The 11912-nt window shown below is 31.3% G+C and overlaps 1 protein-coding gene across 3 annotated transcripts; it reads left to right on the top strand.

Annotated features, from left to right (window-relative positions):
* Positions 1–4562: 4562 nt before the first annotated feature.
* Positions 4563–11043, top strand: LOC117918421 (serine/arginine-rich-splicing factor SR34-like). 3 transcript variants are annotated; one of them, XM_034835065.1, is made up of 14 exons: positions 4563–4666; positions 5129–5226; positions 5514–5579; positions 5656–5730; positions 5839–5947; positions 6041–6087; positions 6213–6270; positions 7382–7431; positions 7580–7636; positions 7743–7864; positions 7946–8038; positions 9876–9909; positions 10432–10526; positions 10718–11043. In XM_034835065.1, exons 2-14 carry the CDS (start codon positions 5140–5142, stop codon positions 10719–10721), a joined length of 897 nt encoding a protein of 298 aa, XP_034690956.1. In that variant the 5' UTR covers positions 4563–4666; positions 5129–5139; the 3' UTR covers positions 10722–11043. The 3 variants fall into 3 exon arrangements, 2 of the variants coding, with proteins under 2 accessions (XP_034690956.1, XP_034690957.1); XM_034835066.1 differs by having other exon boundaries at positions 4617–4698; XR_004651853.1 differs by lacking the exons at positions 9876–9909; positions 10432–10526; positions 10718–11043 and adding exons at positions 9207–9293; positions 9409–9774.
* Positions 11044–11912: the final 869 nt, after the last annotated feature.

Genomic DNA, 11912 nt, shown 5'->3' with positions numbered 1-11912 from the left:
CATTAAAAAATGCATGTATTTCAAATTATTTTTAAATATATATGTAATACTAATTTTAAAATTTTGAGGTTATTTTTTCCATATATTTTTATATTAGTGAATCAAATCTCGCTTTTCCCAGTGATGAATGTATTTATTTTGATGAATAAAGTGATTGAAAATAACAATGTTACACTTAGGGCTTGTGAAGTCGGTTTTTTATGAAAGACGTTATTTAGCTTATCCCAAATCCATTCTTGCTATGACCAAACTTTTCCACTATAGTTAATTCCACCAAAAGATCTTTGTTAGTTGAGGGATGTGTCAATAGATAATTGAATTTGGTTAAACAATATGTGGTTGGTAAACGAGGATCGGTTTTTTAGCATTGTACATAATGTATTATCAAATATTCAATATGATTCCACGAGATCTAGTTTCGTTCAAGTAATGGATTATAGCCAATTGAAATGATCTTCTTATTAATCCAGATATCATTTCATTTTCGCTAGTAAAAAGGATTTGAAATATCATACATTGATAAATCAAAAAGAGATTCGACAACTAAAATAAATATAAATTCTTATAAAATAACTTTAACCTTGTCAACTAATAATGAGATAACGAAATATGGGTAAATACCAATACTTATTATGGATAGAAAGATATAAATCAAAACAAATAACTCTCATGGTTCAAAATAAATAAAAAATAAGAGTTTTGGGCATTAAATAGCTTGTATCCACAAAACATCAACGTGGTATAGATGATGAACAAATGTGAGTTAATATCATTCCAATTGTTATTACAAAACTAATTAGTATTTTTGGTTTTTTGTTGGTAATTATTTCAGTAAGGACTATCATCTCCACCTTGTATGAACTATGAGATCACTCCAAGGGCGCCTTTGGCATCCAAGATGGTGGACCGACCATAGAACCTTATTTAATACGTGGAACGTATTAGTTGTCTACTATCAAATTAGGCAATAAGGATCAAAGAAGGATAATACCAAATACTCGGTCGAAAAATGGGGGAAAGCTCTTCGCGACTTTCCTATAGCTAAGTCCTCTAGAACCACAAAAATCTTTAGTTATGATGGGATTTCAACTCAATATCTTTTTTGAGATTTCGAGAAGAGTTGCTATTTGAAGAGTAAGTACAAAAAAAGTTGTAAGTTGTGTTTTATAAAACTTAATATTTATTATTTAATGATTTAAGTTAAATTATTCTTAAGTTACCAATTTAAAACACATTACTTAATTTTCTATTTTTAACTATTAAAATTGTTAGATAAAATTAACTTAAAATTTATTTTAAATCATTAAATTGATATATTCACTCTTATTGATTTTAATTAATATTTATTCTTATTGGTTTTAACTCTTATTAATTTTTAATAATGAATTTATTTATACAATACATATATTTAAAGTATTGTAAATATATAAAATAATCATAAAATATTTATTATAAAAAATGAGTCATAGTTATGGAATCATAATCTTGAAATATATTTTTAGTGGACAAATGAGGTAAAAAGAAGTTGAATTAAACATAAATCTTAAAACAACCTAATAACTTAATTTAAGTTATTAAGTAAATTTAACATATTTGATAAAATTACTTAATATTATAATTTAAAGTTAAAAATGATTTTAAGTATTAGTGAAATAGGGTGTTTGGTGAAACTTAATATTTGGTACTTATTAACTTAAAGTAATTTTAAGTTAAGTTGTTCTTAAATTATTAACTTAAAACTTATTGTTTAATCTTCACTTTATCTTAAACGATAAATGGTATGTTTGTTAAATATGGATCCGCATTTTTCAAATGCATTTTCACTCGAATTACGAGACTCACTTTTTTTATTTGTGAAAATTTGATTTTTTGAAAAAGGCTTTAAGTTGCCACTTATTTTTGTTTTATTTTATTTTTAAAGGAAAACAAAATAAGAAATAAAATAATGTGTAACTCCTTAGTTGGGAAATATATGTTTGCAAAAATAGAGTCTGAATTTGAGGATCAAGGATCAAGTTATTTATTAGGAAGATATGGTAGTGAGTCGTAATATCCATCTAGACCCGTACATGTACTGTTTATACTAAACGAATTGAGAGAATTATAACAATTAATTAATTAATAATGGATATAAAAATTAAAGGCACGAATAAATATGTACAAATCATGGTAAAAATTAAATTATAAGAATTAATAAAATAAATAATATGAAAATTATACAAATTGATTTATTAAACTGATTAAAAAAAGAAATTTCAAATGATTTTATTATTAAAAAACAAATTTGAATGAATGATTTCAATTTAATTATTTACAAATAATTTTTTTTAATTTATTTGCAACAAATTATCTTATTGAATTTTGTTTGGTTTTATTTAAAAAAAAAAAATTATTTACACATATTGTTATTAAAGGAATTTATTAAAAACAATTTCATTAAAAAAAAAAATGATTTACATAAGTATTTCAATTTAATTTATATCTAGAAAAGTGTCTAAAAAAAATTTAAATTTGACATTATTTAATATTTACAAAATAAATGATTTTTTTTTATAGAAATTTTATTAAAAATCCAATTTTATTAAGAAAATTTATTAAACAGATTAAAAAAAGAAATTTCAAATGATGTTATTATTAAAAAACAAATTTGAATGAATGATTTCAATTTAATTATTTACAAATAATTTTTTTTTAATTTATTTGCAACAAATTATCTTATTGAATTTTATTTGGTTTTATTTAAAAAAAAAGTTATTTATACGTATTGTTATTAAAGGAATTTATTAAAAACAATTTCATTAAAAAATATATGATTTACATAAGTATTTCAATTTAATTTATCTATAGAAAAGTGTCTAAAAAAAATTTAAATTTGACATTATTTAATATTTACAAAATAAATGATTTTTTTTTTTACAAATTTTATTAAAAATCCAATTTTATTAAGAAAATACTTTCTACTTGAAAAAAAAACAAATTTTCAATCTTATTATCATCAAAAAGATATTTAAAACCTTTATCTATAAAAATTACTTTTAATTCCATTTTAGTTAAATAAAACAAATTTTATTTTTAAAAACAGGTTTTGGGAAAATTTTATTAAAAAATAAACTTTTGGCCTATTTTATTTAAAAATAAATTTTTTGAACAATTTTTATTAAAAACATTTTTTTTATTAAAAATAATTTTCTAGATTTTCCTAAAAATATTTTTTTGAATTTTTATTAAGAAAACTTACTTTTATTAAAAATAATATTTTTTTAATAATTATTTTATTACAACGTAATTGATGAATTGTTTCTTTTATTATAATAAAATTTTTAGAGTATCAACCAATGTAAACAAAATAAAGTAAAAATGAAAAATAAAATATGTACTAAAACAAGTTCAACGTCTTTCTACATCTTCCCGAGTCTCATTTTCTTTTATGAAATTTAATACTCTATGTGTTATAAATTTGTGTTCAACCAATAAAATGACAATAGCATATCGAAATGGGTCCATGCGAGCAAATGTAGATATAAAAAAGAAAAAGAAAAAAGAAAAAAGAAAAAAAATAACAATATACAATATATAAAAAAAAAGATTTAAATGGCCCAAAAAAAAATTTATCGGCTTTGAAATAAAAGAATAAAATTAGGCTTAAAATAAATATAAAAATAAATTTAAAACAAGTTTTAAAGTCTACACAAAATCCTTATATATATATATTATATAAGTTAGTTTTATTGATCTCCCTGATGTTTTAGTTAAATACATCTAACATCAGTTTGACATTTTATCAAATATTTTTCTCTATTCCTCATATTATATTTTCACTTATATCATGCATGAGTTCTAATAATATTATTTTAAAATTGATTCATTTATTGTGACATTAGATAATCAATAATTCATCTTAGATACATAAAATTTTGATTCAAAAAATTAAATTATTTTTAAAATAATATAATTTAAGATAATAATGTTTTATATATTAAAATTCAATGAAATAAAAAATAAAAACAAATCATTGATTAGTTGTTAATATTCATCTTGAGTGCAAAGATGGTATTACACAAATTATTTAACAACATATTAAATAATTTAAAGAATCATAAAAAAATTTGATGGAAAAATGAGAGGAAAAAAAAAAAGAAAAGAAAAAGAAAATATTTTAAATTAATAAATTATTTATATTTTTTATTTAAATTTATTTATTTTATATAAATATTAAATAATTTTAACTTTGAAGTATATTTAATAATATTTAATTGTTTATCCTGGAAAATCCAAATTCAACGCCGAAGTAGGTAATAAAATGATTAAAAAGGAATAATTTATTCTTTCATTCATTTTGACCTTTTATTTTATAATCAGGTTGATGAGGTGGCAACGGGTAAGTGATGATTTTTAAAAAATAAAAGGAAAATAAATAAAGCAGGCCATCGACGATTCAAATCCTAGCATGGGTACGACGTGGCGGGTCGGGTCATATTATGGATCGAGATCCGATTCTGCACGAATGGGTTGCCATTGGTCAAGATTCAAGAATCCGCAACTTATTAGCGTATACCACACAACACATTATCTCAATTCCCTTATATTTACCACCACCACCATTCCCAAATATCAAAACCCTAATCTTCGAAGTAATCGTCTCTTCCCGAACCCTAGTTTCTCCGAGGTATGCATGCATCTGTTTTGATAACTCTAAAGGTCGGTCATTTATTTTGGTTAGTAGCTTTAGATGTGGTGTTTTTACTCTTTGTTTGGTTGTTGAGAAATTCAGGTGAAAGGAATAGGAAAAATTTTGACTAGGATTTTATTTTCGCATTGTTTGGTTTCCGGAAAACGAGAAACTAGTTTTCACTAAGTCAGATACTGATATATGCTCTGCTGAGTAGTGGGTCTTGGTCTATCGAGTCTGAAATGATCAAGAACCTAGGATTTTATTTTTTAAAATTTCATTTTCTGCATTTCTTGGCTGCCAAACGGGTTTAGGGATTTTGGCCTCTATATATATATATTTTTTATTAAATTCATGTTGACTATCTACTTTGTGTTAGTTCCATCTTCCAATTGGGAATTTTATTCGTAGGGTGTGTAAGGTAGTATTTTAGGATTTTAATCTTGACTTTGTCAACAGTTTCAGGAACAATGAGTAGTCGTGCGAGTAGAACTCTTTATGTTGGCAATCTCCCTGGTGACATTCGAGAGAGAGAAGTAGAAGACCTGTTTTATAAGGTAATTTCATCTGTCTGTGATTGGATTGGATGTATGCATGTACACATTTACACATGTGTGATGCTAATGTCCAAAATCAGAATTGTATCATATCTGGGTGCAACAACTATTTGTGCAAATTGAATATGCAATTTTAGCCATGTATATATGAGTCAGAGTTGACATATATTCTGAAAATGCTAGCTTTGGTACTAGTGCCTGCTAAAGGCCTGCCTTTGAATATGATACATAGATTTCATATTGCCTTTGAAAATGATTGAATATTGTTTGTTTCATTGGCATTGCAGTATGGGCCTATAGCTCACATTGATCTGAAAATCCCCCCTAGACCCCCTGGCTATGCATTTGTTGAGGTAAATTCTGAGAGCTGCTTTGTCTTTTTTATTCTATTTGTGTCTATCTTATTTTTCCACTAATTGTTTCTTGTAGTTTGAAGAGTCTCGTGATGCTGAAGATGCCATTCGAGGTCGTGATGGTTATGATTTTGATGGGCACCGATTGCGGGTTGATTATCCTTTTATATATAAACATCAAAATAGCAGGCTTTTTTACAAGTTAGTACTATTTATTTGTGAGACTTCTTAGATTTTGCTTTTGTGTTCTTCCTCATAGGTGGAACTGGCACATGGTGGGCGTGGACATTCATCATCAATAGATCGGCATAGTCATAGCAGTGGTCGAGGTGGCCGGGGTGGAGCATCCAGGCGCTCTGAATACCGTGGTATGGATGCCATTTCATGTGTATGATGGTTTCTTTTACTAAGTTGCATGTATTTTTGTGAACAAATTGATCTCTTTTTGATCCATTATGCAGTGTTAGTCACTGGATTACCCTCTTCTGCTTCATGGCAAGACTTAAAGGTAACTATGAGTTCATGTGATGAATAAGTGTTTCCCAACTAATGCTCAGTATATCTTGTTTTTGTTTTGAAATTATTAGATTATTTTGAATTTGGTGAATCCTGATAAGATGCTCTTTTGTTTAGGATCACATGCGCCGTGCAGGGGATGTTTGTTTCTCTCAAGTTTTTCATGATGGTGGTGGTAAGATATAATAGAGTGTAATATTTGCAATTTAGAATTTACGATATTTGTGAGTAGGAGTTTACAATAGAATATCTGCAATTTAACACTTGTAGGAAGGTTATGCGGCCAGGCATGGATGTAGATTTGCATGTTGCCATTTTAAATTCTCTGGATGTTAACTCTGTTAGGTATCATTTAGGAGTTTGGTTGGAGGGGAGGGAGGAAGTTTGTTTGGGAGAGGTAGAGGGTTTAAATTTTGAAGAATATGCTAATAAGGAGTTTGAGCTTTTGCAGCTTATATAACCTCTGGATGGGATTGTTGGTGTTGGATGTTTATTTACAGTTCTGATTGAACAACTCCAAGCTCATGATCATGACAAATTGGCCTTTGCCATATTTGGAAGCCAATGGTTAAAGTATCATATTCCAGGGTTCTGCATAACTCTGGGCTTTGTGCTGTCTTTGCTTTAACAATTAAAACCGGTAAAAAGTCTTGGATGACAGCCTCTTTGCGTGTCTTTTAGATGGTGTGGAAGGAAAAGAACTGTTAGTGTTTAATAATGTGGAGTTTTCGGTCCAAATGATGAAAAATTCTTTTGTTTGTAAATTGTGGTCTTCGTTTAGGGTGTTTGTAGATATGAGCCCTAGTTCTCTTGTTAGCTTTATTGATTGACTGGGTTCTAAGTGAGGGCTGGTGATGTTTTTTGTTTCTCTCCCTCTCCCACTTGGATGAGCCTTTGGGCAGCTGGTGTATACTCCCTATATACTTTGGGGCGCTGTTTTGGCATTTATATATATACTCTGTTACCTATCAAAAGAAAAAAAACAATTAAAACTTTTGGAAAGTTGAAGTTTGATTTTTTTTCATTTATGCAATTCTATATAATGTAACCATTTTCATTCTCCCATTATCTGTATTTCACTTTCTTCCTAAGAGATTTAGTGAAGCTACAACTATGTTAACTGATTCCATGTATTGTTTCAGTCTGTTATAGAAGTTGCAGTATCCCATTTTGGATGCCACCACAAAAACTCTTGCATTTGGATGTAGACATTGGCAATTTTATGAGTTTCTTTTTATTTTTGCAGAATTTGATTTGTGTTTTGTTTGCTTTATTTTGTCTTGTAGGTACAGTGGGGATTGTGGATTACACAAACTACGATGACATGAAATTTGCAGTGAGTTATCTCTTTGTGTCTTGTTTCTCCCATTCCACTACTTGCTAATTTATATTACCCATGGATTTTGTCTGCATTTATCATGATGGTTTTGATTGTCATCGGTTATGAGATGAAAGTCTAACTGACTTGTGATTTGCCCTTGCAGATCAGGAAACTTGATGATTCTGAGTTTCGAAATGCATTTAGTCGGGCATATGTTCGAGTATGATTTAAACTTACCATCAAAAAACTGTGTTTCTTATTATAAATATGTAAAAATATGTGTATGTGTTCTATTTGCATTCTGTTTAATGTTGTGTTATCTACAGGTGAAGGAATATGATTCGAGCCGGAGCTTTTCTAGGAGTCGCAGTCGATCCTACTCAAGGGGCAAGAGCGCTAGTCGCAGCCGCAGCCGCAGCCGAAGCTATAGTCGCAGCAGGAGCCAGAGGTTCGCATTTTATTTGGGAATATTAATCTTGGTCTGTGGTCTGATTGTCCATGGCTTATATTGTTTTAAACTGTCGTGCAGCAAGTCTCCAAAGGCCAAATCCTCCCGTCGATCACGTTCTAGGTCTGTTTCTTCACGTTCTCACTCTGGGTCAAAGCCACGCTCTTTGTCAGGGTATGCCTTCTTTTATGCATTATTTACTGTGTTTGTCTGATGACTAAATTTTGTATGATGCTTGATGTCTTAAGTTTTATTTCTCATGGTGAATTTATTATGGAGTATTTGCATGGAGTGCTGTCATTTTTTCTGTTGCAAGAGTGGTTAATGGCTTGACTGTTATGTGAAATTTCTTGGATTTTGTTCTCTTGGCCCTGCTCCTCTCCTCTTTTTGAAAACATAGCCCGATGAAATTAAGAGCAAGAGTACCACTCCCTCTTTTAGTGCTTTTAACTAAAGGCTGAGTTCTTGTTTTATTTATTTATTTATTTTTAAAAAGCTGAAGGTCTTCACATTGCGTAGATAAAGAAAAAAACCCCTATTTTTTAAATAATAAAATTGCATTTACCTCTCCCTGAGGTTGGGATGTCTGGATAAAAAAATTTGAGAATCCTGATATGTATAAGATGTGTTTAGAGTTGTTTTGGATGGATACATAGATGTGTTAGGCGCATTATTGCTCCTTGAAGATGCGTCTGCTCCATAAATCATGGAGAATTGCAATAAAGAACTGGCATTCATTCTTCAGTTTCTGTGCTTACATTCTCGTACACACTTTGAATTTGTAATGGCATTGGTATTGCAATCAAGTCTGATCCTCTTTGAAGGTATAATGGCATTGGCTTAGCATCAAGTCTGATCCTCTTTTAAGGTATAATGGCATTGACTTAGCAAACCAAACTCCGATCCTTCTAGTTCCACAAACTTGTGGAGCACAGTCATTGAAGAAATATGTTTTGTGGTCATACTGGTAGAGGCGCATGAATACTTGCTAGTACTACAAATATTGTTATATTTAACTCTACGTTACTTTTATGTTTGTTTTGGTTTAATAAAAGGGGATGTGGTGAAGCATTCTTGTGCGTGCTTTTGATTTATCGCATTGGTTTGGGCAATCGTTAAAGATAATCTAGCTTCACCTATTTTCTGACATAATTATCTACCGGAGGGTTTTCTTGCTCAATTTATTGTCTATTCATTATCAAAATTTGGCCTATTTTCTTTTTATTCAATTGCTAAACTATGTTCAATCCGCTATGGGGTAAAGGGTAATAGAGAAACTGGAGTGGATCATCATTTTCTTCTTGTCCTTTTTCATATGAAAATTACCTTGTTTGTTTTTTAGATATGGATATATGCAGCGATCTGGGATTGCATATTAGGATCTTGATGGGATATGATTCAAATGCCTGCAACTCTTTTGGTTGTGGAGGTATGCTGTTTTCTGGATGAGCAGCTTTATAACCTTCATGGTGTCTCTATTCTAATACAACAAGTATCACATGTCCATTCTAATACATTAAGCATCACATGTCCATGGGTGCTAGATTGGGAACAAAGGAGATCATGGATTGCGATAGTAAAGCTGGATTACTGTGAACTAAGTGCCATTGGGATTTGGGAATCCACCTTCAATGAGCGGTAGAACAGTTTCATTGTCATTTTCTTCTCCAGCATTTGCAAGCTAATAGGACATGCTATGTGGGATCTCTGGATTTTTGTATTACAAGGGGAAGCATGCTCCTATCCTGCCCTCTGGTGTCTTAAGAAACATATTGTGATGTTTTTACAAAGTTCCTTTTTGTTCAGTTAATTATTTTACATATTTAGGTAGGAATTATATAACTCGGGCCTGATACTTTTCTCTGTTGAACTTCTAAAGATTTATGGCCATTTCTTTTATCCCTTTTGAATATGGTAACTCTGACGTGGAAGAGGCATCAAGGCTCTTGGATCAAAGTTGTTAAAAGGAAGGTGTGGATATTAAATTGGGTTGTTTCTGGAACTTTTGCAGATCTCGATCAAGATCCAGATCTCCATTACCCACTGTAAGTGTATCTTCTGATGATTCACTCAATGTTCTAATACTTTTAAAGGACTCTGGTCCCACTGCCTCAGTCAGCAGATGCCCTTGGGGTTCATGTGCTGCTATATTTATGAGGGATTGGGGCCCTTGAGGCCTGGCTTAAGTGGTAAAGGGATGGGGAGGGTTTGTGGGAGGTTCCAGGTTCAAGTCCCAATGGGGACAAAAAATTTACCTATCAAAAAAAATATTGACTAGGGATTGGGCTGTTGAACTATATTGGCCTCACTTATTCAATGAAAGCCTTTTATTATCTTTTGATTGAGCAGTTCAATTGTGTTGGCCCCTTTAATTCAATGATAAACCTTTTATTTTATCTTTTTCATGTAGTATAAGATGCTTTGTTTTAGCTAGTTGGCCTTCCAATCAAGCAGGTTTGTCATTGATGGGTCTGCAGCCTGTGTAGGATCTGAAGAGGGGACTATCTTTGCTAGTAAACATTGTTTTTGTTTATATAGCTTTTTAGATTTAATTCAATAATCTGCAGCGTCAGAAACGAGCTAGCAAAAGCCCAAAGAAGCATAGTCCCAGCAAGAGCCCGAGCAGAAGCCGCAGCAGAAGCCCAAGCAAAAGCCTTTCCCGGTCTAATTTCCATGCTCTTACCTTTTTAGTTGTTGATTTTCCCTTCTCAATATGGGGCTCTAAAGTCTGTTCTTTTGTTCATTGCAATTTTGTGTTCATAGCTTTGAAGTTGGCAAATATTAGTTAGGGCAGGCTTTTTTTTTTTTTTTGTCCTTTTCCTTCTGGATTCTGATTACAAATTTGATGAACAGGTGAGATTTAATTGTGCCTAATGTGTTGACTCCAGAAGCTGCCAATGAGGGAGGGGGTTTACTTTGCCTGATAAGTTCGTGGTGGAGCAGTGGACCATCTATCAATCAAGTCCATAATCAGACTCTTATGGAGCATTTTGAACAGAAGATGTGTGTTAAAACATTGGTTTTTAGATGCATGTTTGAACTAGGACTTAGTTTGGTACTTACTAAATCTGCTGCATGTTGTTATATACATGTCTTTGCCAGATCTGCAAAGGCCTCCTTGCGTTTCCAGTTGTTTTGACGTTAATTATTTATCCATCTAGCTTAATATTTTTTGGTCATATCGTTCTCCATGATGGCGAGTTGCTGTAGTAGATGCACTAGACTAGAGCACTGTATAATCACAAATGGTATCCAAGCTGGAAGTTGCCCGTATAAGATTAATAAAAAGGAAAAAGAGATTTCGATTGGTAGCTCTTAAAACTCTGAAAGCTTGCAAATTCAACCCAGATGGTGGAGAGCTCCTGCCGGGTTGAACTCTCCAGCAACTGATGGTAGCTTCAAGGAGTCTCAGTTATGGTCAATTATTCTGATTTAGGACCATTCAAGGCAAGTAGGAAATGGGACAACCAACAATTGAAGTGGAGACACGTCCTTGCGTTGAAGAGACAAGAAGATAAGGGCGCACATGAGATGCCTACAAGATCACCAGCCCCCCGAGGAGTGACGTGCGTTGACATAAAGTTGGAAGGCTTCCCAACACAAGTTGTCTTGCTCCTTGTGTGGCTATGTTTTGGTTTGGACCAAAACCATTATGTACGAAACATAGAGAAAGGACTAAAGGAATACCTCTACGCCACCTTCAACCTCAAACCTCCCCCACCACCTAGAAATGAAAAGACGACCTCAATAGACGCTTTATCATCCACTAGAACATGTCTCATCTCTGACTCAATTCTCATGCTCAATCATTCACTCTTGGTATCCTAGGAAAAGCAATGGTTTTTTTCTATTGTAAATTGGGAATTAAAAGTAACCTTTTTCTTTTTTATTTATATTTATTCAGACCCAAGTGCCATTACTTTGAATCTTTGCTAAAATTTCGATATGGTAATGAATACAAAGGGGAAGAGATTAATTGGGGTTTATCATATACCATCAAATATAGTAACAAAGATTGTAACGAGTTGGATGAAACTGCCGACTATTT

Source organism: Vitis riparia, chromosome 7, assembly GCF_004353265.1.
Source record: "Vitis riparia cultivar Riparia Gloire de Montpellier isolate 1030 chromosome 7, EGFV_Vit.rip_1.0, whole genome shotgun sequence".
NCBI lineage: Eukaryota > Viridiplantae > Streptophyta > Magnoliopsida > Vitales > Vitaceae > Vitis > Vitis riparia.
This window is presented reverse-complemented; position numbering and strand designations above follow the sequence as displayed.